Genomic DNA, 21,873 nt, shown 5'->3' with positions numbered 1-21,873 from the left:
CCATGCACAAAACAATCTCTGCACCCTTCTCTAGTATTGTGCAGCACTACTTTGTGCCCGGACTACTTTTGACTACGGGGTTCGCCCATAAATACTGTGTTGTGCGGCCATAAAAAGGCTTTGGTCTTATTTCATCTCCACATACACAGTATAACTAGAAAGGTAACATTTGCAAGGCAAATGCATAATGTTTACCTTCGCATATGGTCTGCTCTATTAATTCTTAGTAATTTCTTACCCAAACCTCTTACCAAAACACATTCATACATATGGTGAAGGACATAGGAGTCTAAATCCCTCCTGCTATGAAATTGCAACATGATGTAACCCAACACTAATTACCATGGCAACAGACACAACATTGGTTCAGGTCAGACTGTCAGAGGTTACTCTTAGAAGAAGAGGAGGAAGAAGAAACTGAGCAAAAATACTTATGCTTTCCTTCGGTTTAAACATAATAATTTCAGTTCTTGCAAGCATGCATATTTCAGATGGCCTCCTTGTAATATGATAGAGGACATGTGAGGTGGACAGGTGTAGTCATGAGACAGGTGGGAGGACAGTGATGAGTTGATGTATCAGACTGGAGCCTTTGTTAGGATATCAAACACCCATCACCACCTGAACCTTACTATGTTGGAAGCAGCTCATCAGAAGTCATCATACTTTGATACACAGGGCTTGAAATTCATTTCTTGGGAATACCCCCAGCGTCTGTCTTTCCACATCTAGACTGAATTTTCCCACTCATGACCCATCATCTTTCACATTCAATAATCAGCAGATAAATATATGGAAAGTGATATCATTAAACGAAGCTTAGTCCAGCAATATCTGCCTTTCAAAAATGCAGGAAATGACATTTCAGAGGGTCAAGATATCAAAAATTTAAATTGTTATAGGATTGTTGTGCCATTGGTGGCACTTGATATGATCTTACGTCAAACAAAATTGATATGACAGAAAAAAAATTCAGACGTATAAGGGGGCCCGCACGCCCTTTTCCATAGAGCGTAATCGGCCGTTTTAATTCTACGTAGAGCGTAGACGGACAGCTCTAATTCAACATAGAGCGTAATCGTCGCATTTTGCGTAGAGCGTATTTGCTGTATTACTTCTACGTAAAGCGTTGTAGCCACCTGGACTTGGAATTTATCGTAAAGCATAATCGAGAGGTTTCTGAATTCAGCGAATTCAGCGTAGAGTATTGTCGGGACACCCCCCATGCAGGCCCTCTAATATAACCCAAGTCAGCAGCCCTCACATAATTTTCACAACCACATACATGCATTTAATACTCAGGCAATCTACTGCAGTTTGCCACTCACCATCAACAACTACCGGGCACTTTTATATCAGCTTACAAGGAAAGCAATCATAAAATCCGTGGCGCAGAAAATGAGTGGCGTCTCCAGAATGTTCGCCCAAGGCGGTAGACTCGCTATCCTATAGCCGCTCTCCTGTGAAGGAGCCCGCCTTGCAGACGACACCGGGCCAGCTGGAACAAACCTGTTCTAATATCCGTAAATTATCATCCAAACAGCCCCTTTCTTACGCGTCTGGAACGTGGTGAATCATGTCCGAGACTGTACTTGAGCGGACGGACACTGATTGTGTTTTTATAGACGTTGTAGTGTGTCGGATGGAGGCCGCGGGGCGCCTGGCGCCAACAGTGCAGTCTCTCGGTATCGCACTTTCCTCAGAACAACAAACGTAACGTTACGTACGAGGGGAGCACAAATTATGACCGTAACGGAAAGGACTGAGGAAACTTACTCACCTGAAAGTAAGGACACACAGAGGCCGGTACGACTTGTGGCTGGTGTTATCCGACATTCTCTTCCCCCAGAAATCGTTCAGGAAAACTTCCGAGAGGGGCGTTTTCCCCAAAACATCTTTGTTGGTTTTGATCGCCATCACATCATCGTGCACGAAGTCTCCCGGAAGGCTGTTCAGGTAGCACCCTACCGCCACCACGCACACCAACATGTAGCACATCGGTCTAGAAATATCCGGTAATCCAAGATCTCCCGCCGTCCCTGGACGAGAAGCCTTCTTTTCTGGTGATAACCTAGGGTTTTGCCTGGGAGCTCCATTCTTCCCCAAGTTTTTGGGCGCCATTTTTGTTTGGACTTCTTGGACACTTCTGCGCAGGAATATTACCCACAATGCAGTAGTATTTCCCGACATACATTGCGAGTTCAAAATGGCCGCGCCCATGTCAGCAGACGCCCTGTCCAGCGCTGTGGCTGAGGGAAATACTCCTGTAAGTAAACATTCTACAGAATAGGCTTGGAATAAGTAAACGGTTCTTTAAAGTCAGCCATTTAATACTACAGTATCTAAGAAAATTCAAGCCTGCTCGTAACAAGGCTACATACTTGCACGAGAGAACGCCGTTAGTGCTAGGTGATGAAAGCTCCTTGCTCCAACACAAGAGGTTTGTGTTTTGGGGGTATTTTTAGCGTGTTGAATTTTCCCACCAAACCCATTAGAAAATTCAGTGCAAAAGAGAAACCCCGATAAAAAAGCTTAAAAACACGCTAAAAATACCCCCAAAACACAAACCTCTGCTTGGAGAGTAAGGTTCGATTTGTCTTGTCTCAAACAGTCGATAAGCCTATTGTCAAAATCTTCCAATGAAGTTTCCAGATTGTTGCTTCCGATAATGTTAGCAACGGCTTGTCAAAACACACACGTTGGGGTATAATTCATGGTGGTCAAAAAAGCATGGCAACATCAATATGTTCCTGACTTACTGGGCCATAGTAACCAGCCACCTGTTAAAGTGTAATTATGGGATGAACATTGATTTGCCCTGGGGAAACAATACCCGATGTATGGGGGCCTGCATGCCCGTTTTCGTAATGCGTAATCAGGCCTTTTTAGACTTCGTAATTCATAGACAGCCTCCGCAAAAATCAACGTAATTTGTACATTAGCCGCAAATCGTAAAGTCGTAATCAGCTCTGAGACTTTAAAGTAATTCGTAATCGGTGGCGAAAGTTTTACATAATTCGTAATCACTACACCCCCATGCAGGCCCTCACGTAGGGCATGTCAGCATGTAATAATCCCGTGTATGCTTCACTGCATATAAGATTTACAGTGGGCAGTGAAGGTTCGATCTAATAACAGTATAAATTATAGATATTATTCATAATTGGGCTGCCCTAAATTCAATGCAAATCATATTGATCAACGAATGTGTCATTACAATCATTACATTGTATCACATGTAAAGGAACTGGAAAAACCGGTTGAACATGATGTCACACTGAAGAAGAGTGGTGGATGTCACTCCAAACATCCAGAAGTAATCACCATAATTTATCCAGTAGAATGTCTCTGAACATAATGTATAAGGCCACAGCAAGTAATTTTTATGGATGACATCAGCGCACGCATTCATTTTCGCCTCATTTCAAAAAAAGAGAAGAAATTTTGTTTGCTTCTGACAGTGGTCAACATGCCGAAAATGGGCAAAGATGTCTGTTGCCATGCCGGAAGGTGGATGGCAGATAACTATGAAAGGAGACAAGAAAAGGCTCTGATTTAATGTTTTGTTTCTTACTTTGATGCAGTGATATGTGATGCTGGCTGTGTATATGTGATGTTCCCACTGAATCTAAACCATTTGTAAAATGATTGAGTCAGAATTTTAAAATGTAGGAACCTTTTTTTTTCGGCTCGCCTTTTTTTTTCGCCCGCTCGCTTTAGATTTGGAGTCTGTGGAGGGTGTCATCCATAAAATTTACTTGCTGTGGCCTAATGAGCACCAAGAATTTTGTGTGATTCATAATTTTACTTGCACAACTCCCATGTAGATTACTAAATTCTTTGTAGTAATACATATATTTGTTTACATAATAATGTTTATCTGTGTGTTTCAATATGAACTGAATGTTCTTGCAGTGGTTAAGAAATACTTTTTTTTCAGTCTTCTGCAATATTGCATAATGTCAAAATTTGGTTCTGCAATTCGGCAATAATTTCTGCAAATACACTAGCAGTTATAAGTCCTGATCTATTCTCATGGCATATACAAAACTACTTAATTAATTGGCAAATATTTACATGCAATTTGAGAAAATTATGGCAAAATTACTAGTGTGTTTATAGAGTCATTAGTAAACACAAAAGCTATGGAATTATATTATGCTAATACCATTGATGTTTTCAGTCTTCAAAATTGATGGTTGCTTAATTTTTCTTCTGCAATATTGAAAATGTGTCTGTAAAATGCAGACTGCAGATGGGTATTTCTAACACTGCTTCCTAATGAGCTCCGGTACTGCAGTAGTCTGCATGCCCGTAGCCAGGGGGGGGTTTGGGGGGTTCAACAAGGCTCAAAGGTCCGCTTTTTGCTTGGTCCTCTTTTTATCTAAAGGTCCAAGATTTTTCTTTAAAAGATGGACTAATTCGTGTCACCAGCGAGGCTGGAATCGTAGGAAAACCGCTCACTTTGTCATTGAAAAAAGTTATCTCTGATTTTTTTCTTAGAAATCCTTTAAAAAAATGCAGGAAATGCCATTTCAGTAGGTTCATTTTTCAAAATTTCCTGGGGAAGCATCATGCCCCGGACACTCCTAGGAACATCGCGCCTTCGGCGCTCGCCTCGTGCCTACGGCGCTCGCTGGTCCCTCAAGAAGTGGAAAGAACCCCCCATTCAAAATCCTGGCTACGGGCATGGTCTGTGTAATGGTGCATGATGGTCATGCTTTATTGGGTCTAGGTAAGCACACATTTAATTGTTATTGATCAGTATCAGAATGGCTGGGCTGGTAGTTGATGGTTTAATCAATGATGACTTCAAATCACCTAATAGCACATTAATTCTATCTGTCCTAGTTCACCTCATGGGGCACGGTGGAGTCAGGTAATCCTGTACATTTCTGACCTTTAGTAATCTTCTTTCTTGCTCATTAGGCCACACCAATTTAATTTCTTGGTTAACATATTTTTCTAGAAAAATAATGGAGCGGGCGGGTGAAGAAAAAAATAAATTAAAAAGGCCTAGGCATCCTATTATGGCCCAAAATGGTACGATAGGATCCACGAAGTGACACACACCAGGGTGGTTTAAAATTTAAACAATAAATTTTGAACTTTAAATGATACGCCTGTGTAGTATATGACAACACTGTTGAGTGTTGAATAATGCAGTACATCCATATTTTGCAAAGGAAAAACATAATGCTCCATAACTCCATCATTCTCAGCAAATAATTACCTCATTTGTAGGGGGAAATCGGGATAGAGAAGTAGCACTCTTTATGGCCAGATGGCTGGCTTATACATTTTTGTACTTATTTTGGTCTCTTGGGCAAATTTGACTGTACTATATATACACATGTACATTTATATATATTATATATATACATTTTGTATATATATATAATATATAATATAATCTTGGCTGGACTTAGTGTTCAGGGATTGATTAGGATCTGATGAAAGAATCTAATATTACTTGGATCTAACACTAGTAACAGTTTATATTAGATAAGGCCCCACTGCCTTCATTTCATGGATGACATCTGCGCGCACATTGATTTTCGCCTGTTCTCAAAAAAAAAAAAGATCACATCCTCCAAGGCTCTGGCCTGGCTCTAGGCCTAGGTAATCCATGTTAGTTAGCGACAATATAAAGCCGGTGGTAACTCTGGAGGATACCCAGGCTACCAAAGCTCCACGACTCAAGAACTCAGTACAAACGTACAGCGCCGATTAATAAATTCCGCAAAAAGTCAGCATGTGCCGGCTTGTCGTGTATGTCGCTATGTATTGCCGCAAATTCACAATACATTGTACCAGCTTTGTATTTCTTTGGTTTAGTAGCATTTTTATTTTTGGCCAAAACTTTTTTATTCACCCGCGTGCACTAGTTTGGGGGTCTTCAGAGGATGTCATCCATGGAATTAAGTCGGCCTGGTGAGTATAACACTAAGAAGGATAACTATTAAACTCTGATGTCTTTCCCTCCTTCCATGTAGGCTGTGCAATACCTCCTGAGTCAGAGAGTCCAGGTAAATGTGCAATCATCTGATGGGTTCTACCCCTTGTGTCTCGCTGCATTTTGGGGTTACAGCGACATCGTGGAGCTGCTACTGAAAAATGGGTAAGTCAGTCCAGGAGACCAGGATTGTGCATGATTCAATGTAGTTTTCTATCGGCACCTAATCACCCCCATCTCTGTAGTGGAAGAACCCATACCGACTGTTGATGACAGCTATATTAGAATATCCCATAGCACTTACAGCAGGGGGATGTCAAATGATTATTTCAATATCATTCTAAGGCCACACCAATTTAATTTCTTGGTTAACGGATTTTTCTAGAAAAATAGTGGAGCGGGCGGGCGAAAAAAAATAAAAATAAAAACAGGCCTAGGCATCCTATAATGGCCCAAAATGGTACAATGAAGTCAACACACCAGGCTGGTTCAAAATTTAAATAATGAATTTTGAACTTTTAATGAAAAAATTGCATTGAAAGATGGAATAACTGTAACAACTAGAAAGAAAAGAACTGTTTTCAACTGTTCAGGGCAAAATATGAGCATTTTGCAGTTGATTCTGGACTTTTATTTTTATTTGCAAATCAGAAAAAAATGAAGCTGGCAAATGCGTTAACCAAGAAATTAAATTGGTGTGGCCTAAGCCTAAGTTATTGTGCTTACAGACAAACTCACACACACACACACACATACACACACACAAACACACACACACAAAAGCTATCAAAAACATTAACATTCACAGCAAAGTTAATAAACAGTAAATGGTGTTATAACACAGAGCTTTTTCGGCCATTCCTAGGCCAACTAGAGGCCATACTGGACAGTCAGAGGAGTATGATATATGCTTAACTGGTGTCACCACTCTGTTCAACATTGCATCATGATTCATGAACATTATGAGTTGTTCTGTTGTTCCAGGGCAGGGATAAACGTGTGTAACAGTGGCACTAAGTGGACTGCCCTGCACTGTGCAGCCTTTCAAGGGCATGGCAAGGTCATTCTGAAGTTGATGCAGCACAAACCTGATCTGCAGATGAAGGATGCCAAAGGGAGGTGAGTACTCATGTGTATTCTAATATTCCTTGTGAGAATATAACATTAACTACAGTTTCAGTCCAGCGCAGGGCGACCCCATCGTACCTTCATCCACCAACTTGCTGAAGATGCTGGGGTGAGGGCCGAACACCTAGGGCAGTTAATGGCGGACAGAGCGGCATGGCGAGAAAGAGTGGACTTGGTCCGGGCAATTCGCCCGACCTGATGATGATGACAGTTTCACAATCTCGTATCTTCACCAAGTAAGGCCATAGCAAGTATATTTTATGGATGACATCCTCCGCAGATTCCAAATCTAATGCAAGTGGGTGAAAAAAAACAAGGTGGGCCAAAGAAAACAAGGTCCCGACATTTTAAAATTTTGACTTAATCATTGTACAAATGGTTTTGACTCAGTAGGAACATCACATATACACAGCCGACATCACATATCACTGCAACAAAGTAAGAAACAAAACATTAAATCAGAGCCTTTTCTTGTCTCCTCTCTTCATAGTTATCTGCCATCCACCTTCTGGCATGGCAACAGACATCTTTGCCCATTTTCGGCATGTTGACCACTGTCAGAAGGCAACAAAATTCCTTTTTTTTCCCCCCAATATCAGGCGAAAATTAATCCACGCGCTGATGTCATCCATAAAAATTACTTGCTGTGGCCTAATGTTAACCTGACGTATATGACTGATGACTTGTAGATGTCTCACAGATTATGCAAACTTACACTACTTACCCTTAAAAGTTTTCACTTCTCAAAAATCATGAACCTGGCACTTCCAGAAAATTTGAACTCAAACTTTGAAGCTTGTAGTACCCCTGCAGTACTGCATGCACCTGCTAGGAGGCCCATTCTTCCATTAATTTTGCAGAACAGCTGCCGACTTTGCCTCTGCCCTTGATGCCATCTGGCCTTTTTTTGCAGGTACGTAATGATGCTAACACACCAACATATTAAACGTAATAAACGTGTTCAAATTCAAATTGATCAATATTGCATCCTTGAAATGATGAAGTAAATAAAGCCCACATAAGTCGATGTTGTGTGTGTTCTTGGTACTTTGAGATATAATTTCAATAAAAAATCAGTCTTGACTGAGAGATTTCAAACCTCTGGTTTTGTTTTTGCAAATTGCCTTGTTTTAGTCATTGTGAATTTCTCCATGTCTATGGACTTTCCCAAAATGTGACACCTTACGAGTGTGTTTAAAAGCTGGAAACACTACCTGTCAGATATGTTTGTTTATATTCTGGTAATTTGTGGTGGCACCACTAACTCCGGATCCTGTGGGCTGTTTTAGCACCAACCAGAAATGTGAGATAATTGCACAAATATGTTGAAAAGTGGAACTAAATTTCAATCACAGTGTTTTTTCAATTAAAATGTTTCAATGTTCTGGTGCCTTAGGCAACCCCAATTTAATTTGTTGGTTCTTGGATTCGCCTCTTCATTTTTTTCAAATTTGCAACAAAAAATAAATAAAAAAAGGATTCTGGTTATGAATCAACTAAAAATATTTTGCCTCCATCAGTCAAGGAAAGTCCTTTTATTCCTATATAGTTACTACAGTTTTTTTCCATCTATCAATGCAGTGGTTTGATTAAAAATTCAAAATTCATTGTTGAAATATTAACCCAGCCTTTTGTCTTGACTTCATGGCTCCTATCATAGCATAATAATAGGATGCCTAGACCTTTTTTTATTTTTTTCCCTGTCACTTTATATATTTTTTAAAAAATAATCCGAGAACCAACAAATCAAATTGATGTACCCTTAAGTATACATGTAAAGGAAAATGTTGGTTTAATGTGTGTTTTTCCATCAGTTGTTGTGCATGCATGGTTGTGACTGTTCCTGTGTTTGCTCCAGCTGCAGGATGTAAAAGAACAGCCAAGTCTGAGCTGATCAGGATGGAGATAGTACAGAAGGTGGGTGGGGAGTCAGGAGAACTCTGACATACACCAACTATTGGATACTTCATACATTGGCCGAGTGATAGAGTGATACTTGCCAAAAATAGAATTGTTCAAACATATTATGACAGCCAAGCGCTATGATGTAATTGAAAAACTATGTAAATTTGTTCATACATGTTTCAAAAAGAGAGAAGAGATCCTGTAGTTAGATCCTGTAGATAGAGAAATAGCACACGAATGTAACAATTGCTTCTTCTATTCTTGTACCCAAGTTATTTAACTTAAAGTGCATTTGGCCCATGTACATGTAGGGCGTGGATATGCAATAAATAAAGTTCATTCATTGTCATTGAATTCTAACTCAGAGGCAAACTGATAGAAGAAGTGGTACATGTACATGACTTGTACAGTACTGTGTAGAGGGAACAACTGTATTAACCCTTGTCCTGCTGTGCGCAACATATGTCGCGCGGCACATACAGTACCATCTATATAACACTCTGTATAGGTACGATTTGGGGGTATTTTTCGTGCAACGCATCACACCGCAGCAAAACGCAACGAATGCGTAAGTAACTATGCCACTGCAGGGCAAAAAAATTTGGGTTTCTTATGATCTAATTAAGACATGAAATTATTGAAAAATATTGTGCCAGGAATGCCAGCAGGACAAGGGTTAAGACCTGAGCAAAATTAAAAATATTCTGATTGAGGAATTCCGATACATGTATGATTGACATTTACTGCCATTTCTTATTACATTTTCATATAATTTCATACTTGAAACATTTGAAGTAGCCCCAAAACATTTAAGCTACGGGCAGTTCCTTTATTTTTGATTACCCTCAATAAATAGCTAGAACCAGATATGAATACAATGTAAAACAAGCAACCATTTTGATTTTTTTGTCAACGACATTGCATTATTGCCTGACAAATATCAGTATGCTTTGTGATACGATTGATTCTACTGACCAGTAAATTGACTTTAAAAATCCCATTTTATTGCCCTGAAATTGCATTGGTTGTACAGGAATCTGATGATTGCTGTATATTTAACTGGCCCAATTATTATAGCCTCCACCAGGCCTTTCTATGGGAATACGGATCGTAGAATTCAGCAAAAACGAGAGTAAGATTGGCAAAGGGAGTCTGGCCGCGGGGAGGTAGTTTCTTTCCCTCCGAAGGCCTGTGGAAAGTCCACTAAGCGCTATTTGATAGGTGTCAATTGGCCAATTGCAAGTAGTCCTTTTATTGCTCTGCTCGGCTAGGGAGCGTTCCAGACACGATGGCAGCTCAAGATGTGACAGGTAGTGTCAGAGGTCACGATAAGAAATTGAAAATAACGGTCCAGTCTGTCGATGTTAACATGTCACATTTTTTACTGAATTATGTAGATATTGAAGAACTGAAATTATCAAGGATACGTTTTGATGCCATGCAAAATTGACCTTTCTTTTCCAGGTGAAGGACATTGACCCGACCATGCCCCAGTCTGACCTCGCCCACTTCTCACGACCCGGGTCAGCCTATGTCATGAGGTCACAACCCCTCAGAGGTCAAAGGGCAACGGATGTGCAAATGGTAATGCCTTGACATCAATCAGTTAAATTATGTAGGAAAAACATAGATGATGTCACACATCAATGTTTTAGGATGTAGAAAGAATTCATCTACTTAATGTTTTAGATGACAGTTTATATGAATGAATGGATGGATGGATGGATGGATGGATGGATGGATGGATGGATGGATGGATGGATGGATGGATGGATGGATGGATGGATGGATGGATGGATGGATGGATGGATGGATGGATGAATGGATGAATGAATGAATGAATGCCATAACCTTACCAGTGGTGATTAAATACCATGAACACCTTGTTTTTTTTTTAATCCCACATAAAACAAAGCGACCAATAGGGTGGACTGATTCACAGGGCCTGGGCACGAGATCAGTTTCTGGGCACGTCATGAGATCAGACAATGAACCTCTCCGGTCACCGTAGCCCCTCCACCTGTTCTATTTCAAACACCTCGGTCAAAATCAGCGCGGGAAGGACCACGCAGGCTGCCACCGCCAGAATGTCGGTTTTGCCGCCCAACGTTAGGGTTGAGTTTTCAGCAGCAAAAAACTCTCTCAGTAGTGACCCAAAAAACTTTCCGCTATCTTCGTTGAAGTACACATCCACAGAGTAAGACGTATTTCAGGAGGGGACAGGGTTAGTTTAATGAGAGAAAAATGTTTTCACTCAATGCAGACGCGGAATGCACCGCATAACATCACACGGTAGGTGGACAAGACTGCCCTGTTGCTGACAAACAGCCGATGCTTGTGTTACGCAGAGTACGTTTATCTGTGACAGGTTTTCCACGGTATTTGTTGCATGCATCGCAGCTACATGTACATACAGTACAAGCCAGGAAAAAAAAACGAAATGAGAAAAAAACAGCTCTGGTGGTCACAAGTATTAACATAAGCACGCAAACATGGATATACAAACTGTATGTAAACAATAATGAGGGCTTCATAAACAAATACAAGAATGACAAAATGTCTTTGGTTAACTTGAAATTGCCTCTGATGTCACAAATTCAATCAACTCATTTTGCTGCTCTTAGATTTCCGCGCTGATTTTGACCGAGGTGTTCAAAATAGAACAGGGGGGTTAGACGTGTTCGATCCGGAAAGGTCCATTTCAATCGATGGTTATAGGAAATGACCAGTCCTTATGACACTGTAATATACCCTATACATGTATATCACTCAAATATCTAGCTGTAATCAAGGTCCACAGTTGAAGGTGACCTTGAACATTCCCCTGCTCCAGGCAGCAGCAGCCAGTGTACCTGTAGAGTGCTCGCTTTGTAACCGGGAGGTCGTGAGTTCAAACCCCGGCCGGCCGTCATACCAAAGACTTTAAAAATGGTCACACTTCTTTATCTGCTTAGCACTCAGCACATATGAGAAAGAGTGTGGGAAGGTCAAACACACAGCACTACCAGTGGACCAGCCCCCTGCTGTAGTGCCTTACACAACTGTGTATTGCCCAAGGGCTACAGAAATGGATATAGGCACCACCCCTATGCTCTGCAATGGGAGTGTAACGGGACTTTTTTTTGTTCCAGGCAGCAGCAGCTAGTGGAGATGTGCTGATGTCATCAGGAGAACACAGGACAGCCTCCAGAACACAGCCTGCCTTCAACATGTGGAGAACCTGAGAGGGAAACCTGGGTTGTAGCCAGCGTCTGTCTTTCCCTCATTGACAGAATTTTGCCAAATCCGTCATCTCATTAAAAATCAGCATGTAAGACCACACCAATGTAATTTGTTGTTTCTCAGATTTTTTCAGAAAAAATATGAAGAGACATGGCGAAATAAAAAAAACAGGCCAAGGCACCCCATGATTGCTGGAAATTTTACAATATGAGCCATGAAGTCAACATACCAGGCTGGTTTATAATTAAAACAATAGATTTTTAACTTTTAATGAAACAAAGTTGCATTGTTACATTGAAAAACTTTAACAACTACTAGTAGGAAGAAAACGACTTTCTTCAACCATTGGGGCCAAAATATGTCTTTTATTGAGCATTTTGCAGTTAATTTAGAACCAACAAATTGTTTTTTTTTTTTGCAAATAAAAAAAATGGATCCGAGAAGCAAGAAATTAGATTAGTGTGGCCTTATATAAACTTTTCACACTGCGGGGAACCTTCTGGCAATGGAAAGAAGCAAAAGACAAGAGTCTAAGCTACAGTGTAGAGCCAAGGAAACAATGTTGTGTTTCCTGACCAACCGTAACAAAAACCTGCCAGCCCAAGTCTTTTTTTATCAACTGCTGGTAAGGCTATAAGATATTCGATCCAACATCTGAAATCAAACCCTCATTCAACACGTTTTTTTAGCAATTTGTTTGCAGTATTAGAATTGAGTGCAATATTTATCCACAAGCAAACAGGTGGACAGATCCTGATGCAATGTTAAACTTTATTTGTTGTATTATTTTAGCCGGAATATAAAAAAAATATCTTAAAAAAAAAAGAAAACCCCTTACCTACTAACCATACTTTTTTTTAGGATAAACCAGAAACACAACATTAATTTTCCTAGGTCTAAACCTGGGTCCAATCTGATTTGCTAGACTAGTGACTGTATGCTGATTAAACTAGGGACATTTTTAGCCATTTTTACAAAACATCGCCAGTCTAAGCAGCATAAACATTCCAAACAGAAAACATATCAACTTTTTGTGAAAAATGCATTATCATCAATAGAATTCTACAGGAAAGTTGTTACTGTCACATGTATGTCTAGCGGGTCTAGATTTGGGCTTATGCTATAGTAACTTCACCAACGGAAAGGCACCGGAGAACGATGGACTCGCTTTAGTCTACTTTATTCGTTCCAGTCGCACACGACACATATAGCATAATACAAAGTCATACCAGATACCACTTATACAAAATAGGGGAGATACACATTCAGCCAGGAGGGGACAATTTAGCGATTGGTCCAGAAAGGTAAAGGGGGAATACAATTTAAGCACTTACTTACCGGCAACAGTTGCTTGCCGCGATACTGATCGTTACCGGGATGGCAACTGAGACCTTTTAGACTTAACTACATTTACAGAGTTACAAAGTATATGAAGATGGCTGGCACGCCGCCCACGTGGAAGTAGCTCGGCTCCGGACCGCAGTGGTCGACCTCGGGATTCCTCTCGGTTCTCTCGACTGACCACGCGGTCTCGGAGTTCGTCTTAAGTCAAGAAAGTAATTTACATAGATAAGGCCGAAAAGGATGATTTGGGTTCTGATTCGCTTGCACGTGGATAGGGCGTAACTGAGTGATGTAATGTTTTGCCAACCCAGCACTGGGGAACTTCTATGTGTGACGTCATATTTTGCTGACGCAGGGAAGGGGGAGTTTCATTTGCTACATTACGTTTAATGTATACAAATGATGAACTGTTACATGTACATAGCACTTTTGCTTTACACAGTGAATGTTGATCTCCAAAGTGAACAGTTAAGTTTGAAACCACAATAAAATATACTCTGTAGAGAGAATTGTAAACAGTTAGGGTAAAATGTTCTCCTTTCATATTTTTCTCAAGACAGTTATAATGTATATTCTCAAGTCAGATTAGTGTTTGTACATTGTACTGATAAATAAAACAGAGTTTGTAATACCCCAAATACATGTGCTGATAAATGTTTAATATCATACAAATGTCAATGTAGATAATGAGGATTTTTCTCTCAAGTAACCTACACTCAGGCAGGTCAATCAGTTTATGACTTATGAGGGAAATCATCAGGCAGATGAAACGAACGATATACTAGTATATGAGGTCATGTGTTCTACCCAGCAGTAATGACAATTTGGCCACACCAATTTAATTTCTTGGTTAAGGCCACACCAATTCAATTTCTTGGTTAACGGATTTTTCTAGAAAAATAATGGAGCGGGCGGGCGAAAAAAAATAAAAATAAAAACAGGTCTAGGCATCCTATTATGGCCCAAAATGGTACAATAGGAGCCATGAAGTCAACACACCAGGCTGGGTCAAAATTTAAACAATGAATTTTGAACTTTTAATGACCATTGCATTGAAAGATGGAATAACTGTAACAACTAGGATGAAAAGGACTGTTTTCAACTGTTTAGGGCAAAATATGAGCATTTTGCAGTTGATATTGAATTTTTATTCTTATTTGCAAATCAGAAAAAAATGAAGCGGGCGAATCCGTTAACCAAGAAATTAAATTGGTGTGGCCTAACGGATTTTGCTAGAAAAATAATGGAGCGGGCGGGCAGAAAAAATAAAAATAAAAACAGGCCTAGGCATCCTATTATGGCCCAAAATGGTACGATAGGAGCCATGAAGTCAACACACCAGGCTGATACCACTGAAAGATGGAATAACTGTAACAACTAGGAAGAAACGGACTGTTTTCAACTGTTCAGGGCAAAATATGAGCATTTTGCAGTTGATTCTGAATTTTTTTTGCAAATCAGAAAAAAATGAAGCGGGCAAATCCGTTAGCCAAGAAATTAAATTGGTGTGGCCTTTTCAATCAATCAAGCCGCAAGCATCAGGGCGCATGGCGGCTGTAGCCAATGTCCCTCCAAGATCTTCTGTGGCCTTTTCACACTATGATAAAATTGTCCGAATCGAGCCAAATAGATTCGCTTTGATCCGGCTTTGATGATCAAAGTGAATCTATCCGGTTTGATCCAGACAATTTTATCATAGTGTGAAAACAGCCAGAAATCCTGAGCAGGTAATTAAGGCCGTGTTTATGTGGAAACACCCAAGGCGCTTTACATGTGGTTTACCCCGAAGCCGGTTTCAAGTGGCCCCATCTGAACGCTCCAAATCACATTGAAAGCGCCTCGATCCCAAGCCACTTCTAGAGGTGGTTTTGAATCGGTTTTCCCGCATCGCGATTTGCGTCTGAACGCAATGTGATTTCAATGTGACTTCACTTGGTCATGGATTACGGGGTGAAATTATCTATATGCAATACCAAATTTTACGTGTCAGCAACTTAAAGAGAAGTAATGGTCAAATAATGTGTCTGTTCTAGGACGAGCTTCATCGCCTCTGGCGGGACCACGTCGTCATTCGGCCGAGATACGCTGGGAGGGGGGCATCAGCAAGCAGGTCGTTGACCTCTGACAATAATGACACGCTATACCTAGCGTGTTTTCATCAAACAGCAATAAATGTAGCTCAAGAGGATTGTGATCAGACACAGTTTCACAGGAATGTGTGGCACGTGGACCAGATGTGAGGAATGTGAGTTACCCGAATCGCGGTTTGGGTGACTTCACATAAACACAGCCTAAGTTTCAGTAGTAGCAACAGGTGTGCAGAGATCACATGTCATGATGTCCAGGTGAGAAACAGGTAGACAATAGGTACAGATAAAGGAGATGTCTGCATTCCACATTGAGAGATGGAACCCACCAGGCTGTATGGAAGATCCATGAAAATTGGAGGAAATTTGATAAACTTAGTCTAGTAGTTTTTGCAGGGTAGGAGAAAAAACTTTCTTGGTGAGCAAATATAGACCTTTGCAGAGTTAATTTTTCGTAAGTTAGAAACCCCACAGAAGTTTGGTTGTTTTGCACTCTGGTGTACAATTTTTGGCTTTTGTACAAAGTGAGGTTCATAGCTATAGGGGTTGGGGAGCTGGCAAAGGACATGTAGCTATTTTTCTCAACAAAGTTTGAGCGAAGAATTGTAAGAATTCCTGTATTAACTAATAAATGGTAATCATAACAATTAATATTAACTAATATTTCAGTCAGTGAAGGCTTATACAAATGACTTGACAATTGTTTTGGACAGAAATCAATCTTACTTGCCCGGTTGGTTTGTTGTTCAGACTAATTAAAAGGTGAAAACTTGGGTTGACAATCCCTTTTTGACCAGTTCCTGGATATTTTGCTACTGTGCTATTGAACATTCTGGCATTAAAACTGATTCTGTGGTGCCCGTGTGCTGTGCTGTATGTGTGCGCATCACGCAAGGGGATGGATGCATAAGGGTGATACAGAAACTAGTAAAGTTGCAGATACTTTTGCCTAACTAGATGAAGTGATTGCCCCCTAGCAGCAAAAAATATTACTGCAGTCACTGTTATAAATAGTTTCTACTGCAACAGTATTTGTTGCATTTTTTTCACTTATTTCACTGCAATACAATTAAGTTTCCACTCAGTCAATAATGATAAGGAGTCACTTTTGAACCACACTTGTCTTGAACTTTATTCCGAGATAAATGTGATGACATTGCAGAAATATGCATGCATGACGGAAATCACATTGCACTTGACTACACAAGTTACATCAAAGTTGTTATGCAATGTTAACGATTCCGTTTGTGATTTCAGTCAACCTCCTAGATGGCATTGTGTGGTTTATATATATGGCTTATAGCATAACTAACCTCCACCAATATTAAAGTAAACTTTAATACTTCTATGTCTGACAATGATTATTCAGTTAGATGTTCTGATTTTTACGAAGAGTCTGTCACAAGTGTTCCAAACTCATGATCATGTTTCTGTAATGGTAACAAACCGATGGAATCATTTACCACTTTAACACATCAGTGTAGGTATAGAATCACATCATCAGGGACTAACCCTAACTATGGATTAATATCACCAAGTATTAGACTATGTTACTTACTATACTTAATACCCCTCTCCCCGATGGTACATTTAGTTATGTGTTGGTGTGACAACAAGATGTTAAACAAATCGAATCACATCATCAGGGACTAACTTTACTATGGATTAATCTCACCAAGTATTAGAAAATGTACTACATACTTTATATACTTAATGCTCCTCTGATGGTACCAAACTGATGGAAACATTTCTAACTACTCCATATGACACTGGTAAACAGTGATGTGAAGTTATAACAAACAGATGTCAAGCCGAGTCACACCATCAGGGACAAAACTTAACTGTTGATAAATCTTATCAAGTATTGTAATATGTAGATGCTTTTAAAAACATTCCTTTGATGGTACCAAACCGATGGAATCATTGACCACTTTAACACTGGTTAAGAGTTATGTGAAGGTATGGCAAACAGATGTTACACAAATCAAACCACATCATCAGGGGCTGAACTTAATTATCGATTAATATCACCAAGTATTAAAATATGCATACACTTAATATACTTAATGCTCCTCTGATGGTACCAAACTGATGGAATCACCTCTACATAAGACACTGGTAAACAGTGATGTGAAGTTATGACAAACAGAGTCACACCATCAGGGACAAAACTTAAGTTGATAAATCAAATATTAAGAATATGCAGATGTTTTCAAAAAGTTACTTAATGCTCCTTTGATGGTACCAAACCGATGGAATCATTGACTTCTTAAACACTGGTCAAGAGTTATGTGAAGGTATGGCAAACAGATGTTACACAAATCAAACCACATCATCAGGGGCTGAACTTATCTATATTGATTAATCCCACTATTAGAATATGTATATAATTACGATGCTCCTGTGACTGTACCAAACCGATAGAATCATTTCCAACCTCTACATTAGACACTGGTGAACAGTGAAATGAAGTGTAGGTATGACAAACAGGACTGATGTTTCACAAATCAAATACAACACCAGAAACTAAAGTTCACTAATGCTTAATATTACCAAGTTCTAGAATGGTTAATATACTTAAAACGTCTTTGATTGTATATCACCGATCATTTATCACTTGAACACTGGTTACCAGTTATGTTAATTGTTATGTTATGTTATGCTATGCTATGTTATGCTATGCTATGCTATGCTATGCTTATTGCTATGCTATGCTATGTTATGTTACTGACATTTCTTCACGCGCTGGTGCTATCATGAAAAACTTCTTGTTCCCAGATGTTTTGAATTCTTATACGAGAACTGACACTTTGCGACATTATACTCATTATACTGTGTACATTTTGTTAGCGTTTCATTGAAAGTAAACATTACCAAAGGCATCGAAATACAATAGGCATTTCAAATGAATCTTGGCGGCTCCTTATCTTGCTGTCGTGAACGTGTGACAGGGGCTAAAGCCAAGCGGTGAGGACCTACATACTATTAGGCTGCATAATCGTGACACAGTTCAGCTCGGAAATGGGTATCGGCCCCAAGTACACCGTGAATTTTTTAAAAATTCCACTTTTTCTGTAATATAATCAATGCTCCTGTGATGGCACCAATTTTCACTTTCAGCATAAGACACTGGTGATCAGTGATTTGAAGTTTAGGTACACAAATCAAACCACATAATCCGAACATAGTAAATCTATATAGATATATATTATTGATATATGTAAATAATAACCTCAGTGTATGTGATGCCACCACATCGAATAAGACCGCTTAAACACTTCCACATTGGAATTTGTAGGTATGACATAGCAAACCGATGTTAAAATTTAGCAAACCCATGTTATACAGACCAAGCCTTATTACCAGTTACACAGTATTTACTTAATTTATTACTTATTAAGGTGTCACCAACTATACATTCAAATAATAGTGGAACTAAATACATGTACTACCTAGTACATTGTTTTGATATGTGATGAAATCAGCTTTTGAAACAATCTGGTAAAACAAGAGTATGTTCGTATAACACAGTAATATAATGTTACACAAACCAATCTTCATCAACACGCAGTTACATAATATTATTAAACCATTATTTGATGTAGCCTCACCGACTATATTGAAAACATAAACATAATAAATGATTTGTGATGATAAAGGAAGGGGCCACCTACATTTTGTTTAGGTTTGAACATGTTAAAACCCTTGTCCTGCTGTGCGCAACATATGTCGCGCGGCACATACAGTACCATCTATATAGCCCGTGTATAGGTACGATTTGGGGGTGTTTCTCGTGCAACGCAACGCACCGCAGCGAAACGCAACGAATGCGGAAGTAACTATGCCACTGCAGGGCAAAAAAATTTGGGGGTCTATGATCTAATTAAGACATGAAATTATTGAAAAATATTGTGCCAGGAATGCAAGCAGGACAAGGGTTAACAAAAGTGACGACTAAGCCACACCCTACTATGCCACACCTGTTGCTGTCCGTCAACAGTTACTTATCTGCCTACACAATGCGTTTTGCTGAGCCAACTCGTCCTCCAAGATTCTTCTCCAAATCGGCACTGGTGTAGAAACCCGGGAAGGCCTGCCATTCTTTACCTTTGAACCCCTCTAGGCTGTATACTGCCCATTCTGCACCTGAGACGGAGTACAATATGATATATGTAATCTAAATGACTCAATAGGATTTCACGCAAGAATTGTCAAATGTCTATAGCTCTTCAATCCTACTCAAATCAATACAATTTAGATAGTTTGGAACGACCATAAAAGCTGTTTATACTACTTGTTTCCTATGCATCTTTCAATGTAAATTTTGATCTTGTTGAAGTATCTTATTGAATGTTACAAAATTAGATTAATTCTCCATTCCGAACAGAAACAAGAGAAGTAGATCATCATACGTTAATGAGTAAAATTTGGAAATAATCAGTCAATTGATTAGCCACATAAGTGTATTACGTTTATAGGTTTAATTTTTGTATAATCATGATATTATTATAGAAGATTTGAAAAATACCTCGGGAGACCCCCTCAGAAAGTTCACCAATCTCCTTCTCTAACTTGTCGAAGTCTTTCAGCGAGGTCACCTTGCCTTGGTCACTGACCATTGGAGTCAAGTCGTTAGGTGTGGGTCCAACTCCAACTGCATACACGACGAAACCGTCTTGTCGAAGGGCTTTAGCAGGATTGTCAACTGGGTCATGGGATTCCCCATCAGTCAGTAGAATCACCACCTGCAACCACAAAAGAATTATTATTATAGTAACTGACAATGCTAGATTAGCAACCCTTATAATACATTGTGAATCCTTAATTTTACACAACGGACCTGCTACAAACCAATACCATTAGAACTAGAAGCTTGTACTTGAAAGCTGTAGAACATTGACTTGATCATGAAGATTTTCGCTGAGTCTTACCTATGTCGTTAGGCTAGAAAGAAAATATATTGTAGAAGTGAAATTTCAATTAAGACACACCTGGGTTGTCGCTTATGTGGGATGCAGTCGATAAAGGTTTTTGGTTGTAATCTTGTCATTGGTAGAATGCATGTCGGCGATAATTTCAAAATCTAATATATCACTTTCTGTATTAGCTCAAACAGTTGGAAATTAACCGGTTGTCGGCAAGGAGGAGAATGAGTGAGGCCGTCTTTCTAGAAATAGATTCAACAATGTCACTATTATAAAAGGGTTGAATGCAATACCCGCTTAGTCGGTGGCTCTCTCCAATCCATTTCAGCATGAACAGACTGTAGGGCTTTACCCGTCATCGTTCTGCTACCTTTTTGATACTGGACATTGTTGATGGCCCTTTCCACAGAGCCTTTGTCCGCATGGGTCGCCAGCTTAAACTCTAGTCTGTGTGGAAAGAGTGGTGAACATAAGCGGTCATGTGTATGTGTTGAATTAATATTGTTATGCCTTCACCACTATGAAGTCATATTGCTTTTCCTCATGTTTCTTCTCCTCCTACTCCTTCTTCTCCTGCCATTTCATTAAATTGATTCAACTCCTTCATTTTTGGGCCAAATAACATGACATTTGGCATTAAAAAGTACAGTGGTGAAATACCCCAGGCGTTTTTTTTTTTTTTTTGTCATTTTCTTGATACAGGATTTTAGAATGGATTTATTTGAGCTTTTTGGCTGTGTTATAGAAAATGTACTATAGCAGTGTGTTACCATATTTGGGCATGAGTCATTAGAATGGCATGCAGCTTTCCCCTATTCTTCTTGCTGATTGGCTGTTGGGATTTGATTGGGTTAGCTCAATGAACACCTGTACAAAGCCATGCCATAATGACAGCATGAACTTTATTCATTGACAAGTGTTTTGGTATTGCAGGTATGTCAAGCTTTCCTGCTCCAGCATTGGAATGCGGGGCATGAACGCTATCTTTTTATCTTGAAAATGAACAGTTTGCAATATGCAATTAAAAATCCTAACCAATAATGTAGGGGATAGCTATCCAACTGTTGTTACTTCATACTGTAGTTATATGGATGTAAAACATTGTTTTCCCTTGTGTTTCTCCCTCTTTCCCTGCCATGTCGTAAAATGTGGTGAAGCCATCCGCTACATTTGCTCCAAAGCAAATGTCGGTCATTCTAGTTGAATATTATTATTATAAAGAAAAGATGGACGTTACTACATGTATTTTACTAATTTTGCATAGATTATATATGATATATATATATATATATATATATATACGCGA

At 39.5% G+C, this 21,873-nt stretch overlaps 3 protein-coding genes across 3 annotated transcripts in view; 1 reads left to right on the top strand and 2 right to left on the bottom strand.

Annotated features, from left to right (window-relative positions):
• LOC109472872 (transmembrane and TPR repeat-containing protein 1-like) overlaps positions 1-2,172 on the bottom strand; it is a 43,482-nt gene extending 41,310 nt beyond the window's left edge. Inside the window, exon 1 of the mRNA XM_019772737.1 lies at positions 1,984-2,172. Within this exon, the coding sequence (XP_019628296.1) occupies positions 1,984-2,121 (138 nt within the window). The 5' untranslated portion in view covers positions 2,122-2,172. The remainder of the gene's footprint in view (positions 1-1,983) is intronic.
• On the top strand, positions 2,160-12,383 carry LOC109472878 (ankycorbin-like). Its single transcript, XM_019772743.1, has 7 exons — positions 2,160-2,266; positions 5,997-6,121; positions 6,941-7,075; positions 7,945-7,997; positions 8,943-9,001; positions 10,454-10,573; positions 12,121-12,383. The coding sequence occupies exons 1-7, from the start codon at positions 2,207-2,209 to the stop codon at positions 12,211-12,213; spliced, it is 645 nt and encodes a 214-aa protein (XP_019628302.1). The 5' UTR covers positions 2,160-2,206; the 3' UTR covers positions 12,214-12,383.
• Positions 12,384-19,585: 7,202 nt separating this feature from the next.
• LOC109472877 (collagen alpha-4(VI) chain-like) overlaps positions 19,586-21,873 on the bottom strand; it is a 20,333-nt gene continuing 18,045 nt past the window's right edge. Inside the window, exons 6-8 of the mRNA XM_019772742.1 lie at positions 20,861-21,014; positions 20,171-20,387; positions 19,586-19,788 (exon numbers count right to left, since the gene is read on the bottom strand). Of these exons, the coding sequence (XP_019628301.1) occupies positions 19,655-19,788; positions 20,171-20,387; positions 20,861-21,014 (505 nt within the window). The 3' untranslated portion in view covers positions 19,586-19,654. The remainder of the gene's footprint in view (positions 19,789-20,170; positions 20,388-20,860; positions 21,015-21,873) is intronic.

This window comes from Branchiostoma belcheri, unplaced genomic scaffold (assembly GCF_001625305.1).
Source record: "Branchiostoma belcheri isolate BF01 breed outbred unplaced genomic scaffold, Haploidv18h27 scaffold288, whole genome shotgun sequence".
Lineage (NCBI taxonomy): Eukaryota > Metazoa > Chordata > Leptocardii > Amphioxiformes > Branchiostomatidae > Branchiostoma > Branchiostoma belcheri.
The sequence above is the reverse complement of the archived record's forward strand: the minus strand, read 5'-3'. Positions and strand labels throughout refer to the sequence as shown.

Excerpts from the sequence above, each read along its gene's own strand:
- LOC109472878 (XM_019772743.1), top strand. The coding sequence starts at position 2,207 with ATGGCCGCGCCCATGTCAGCAGACGCCCTGTCCAGCGCTGTGGCTGAG. Across the intron at positions 2,267-5,996 it reads TGGCTGAGGGAAATACTCCT|GCTGTGCAATACCTCCTGAG; the intron begins GTAAGTAAACAT and ends CCTTCCATGTAG. Across the intron at positions 10,574-12,120 it reads GGGCAACGGATGTGCAAATG|GCAGCAGCAGCTAGTGGAGA; the intron begins GTAATGCCTTGA and ends TTTTTGTTCCAG.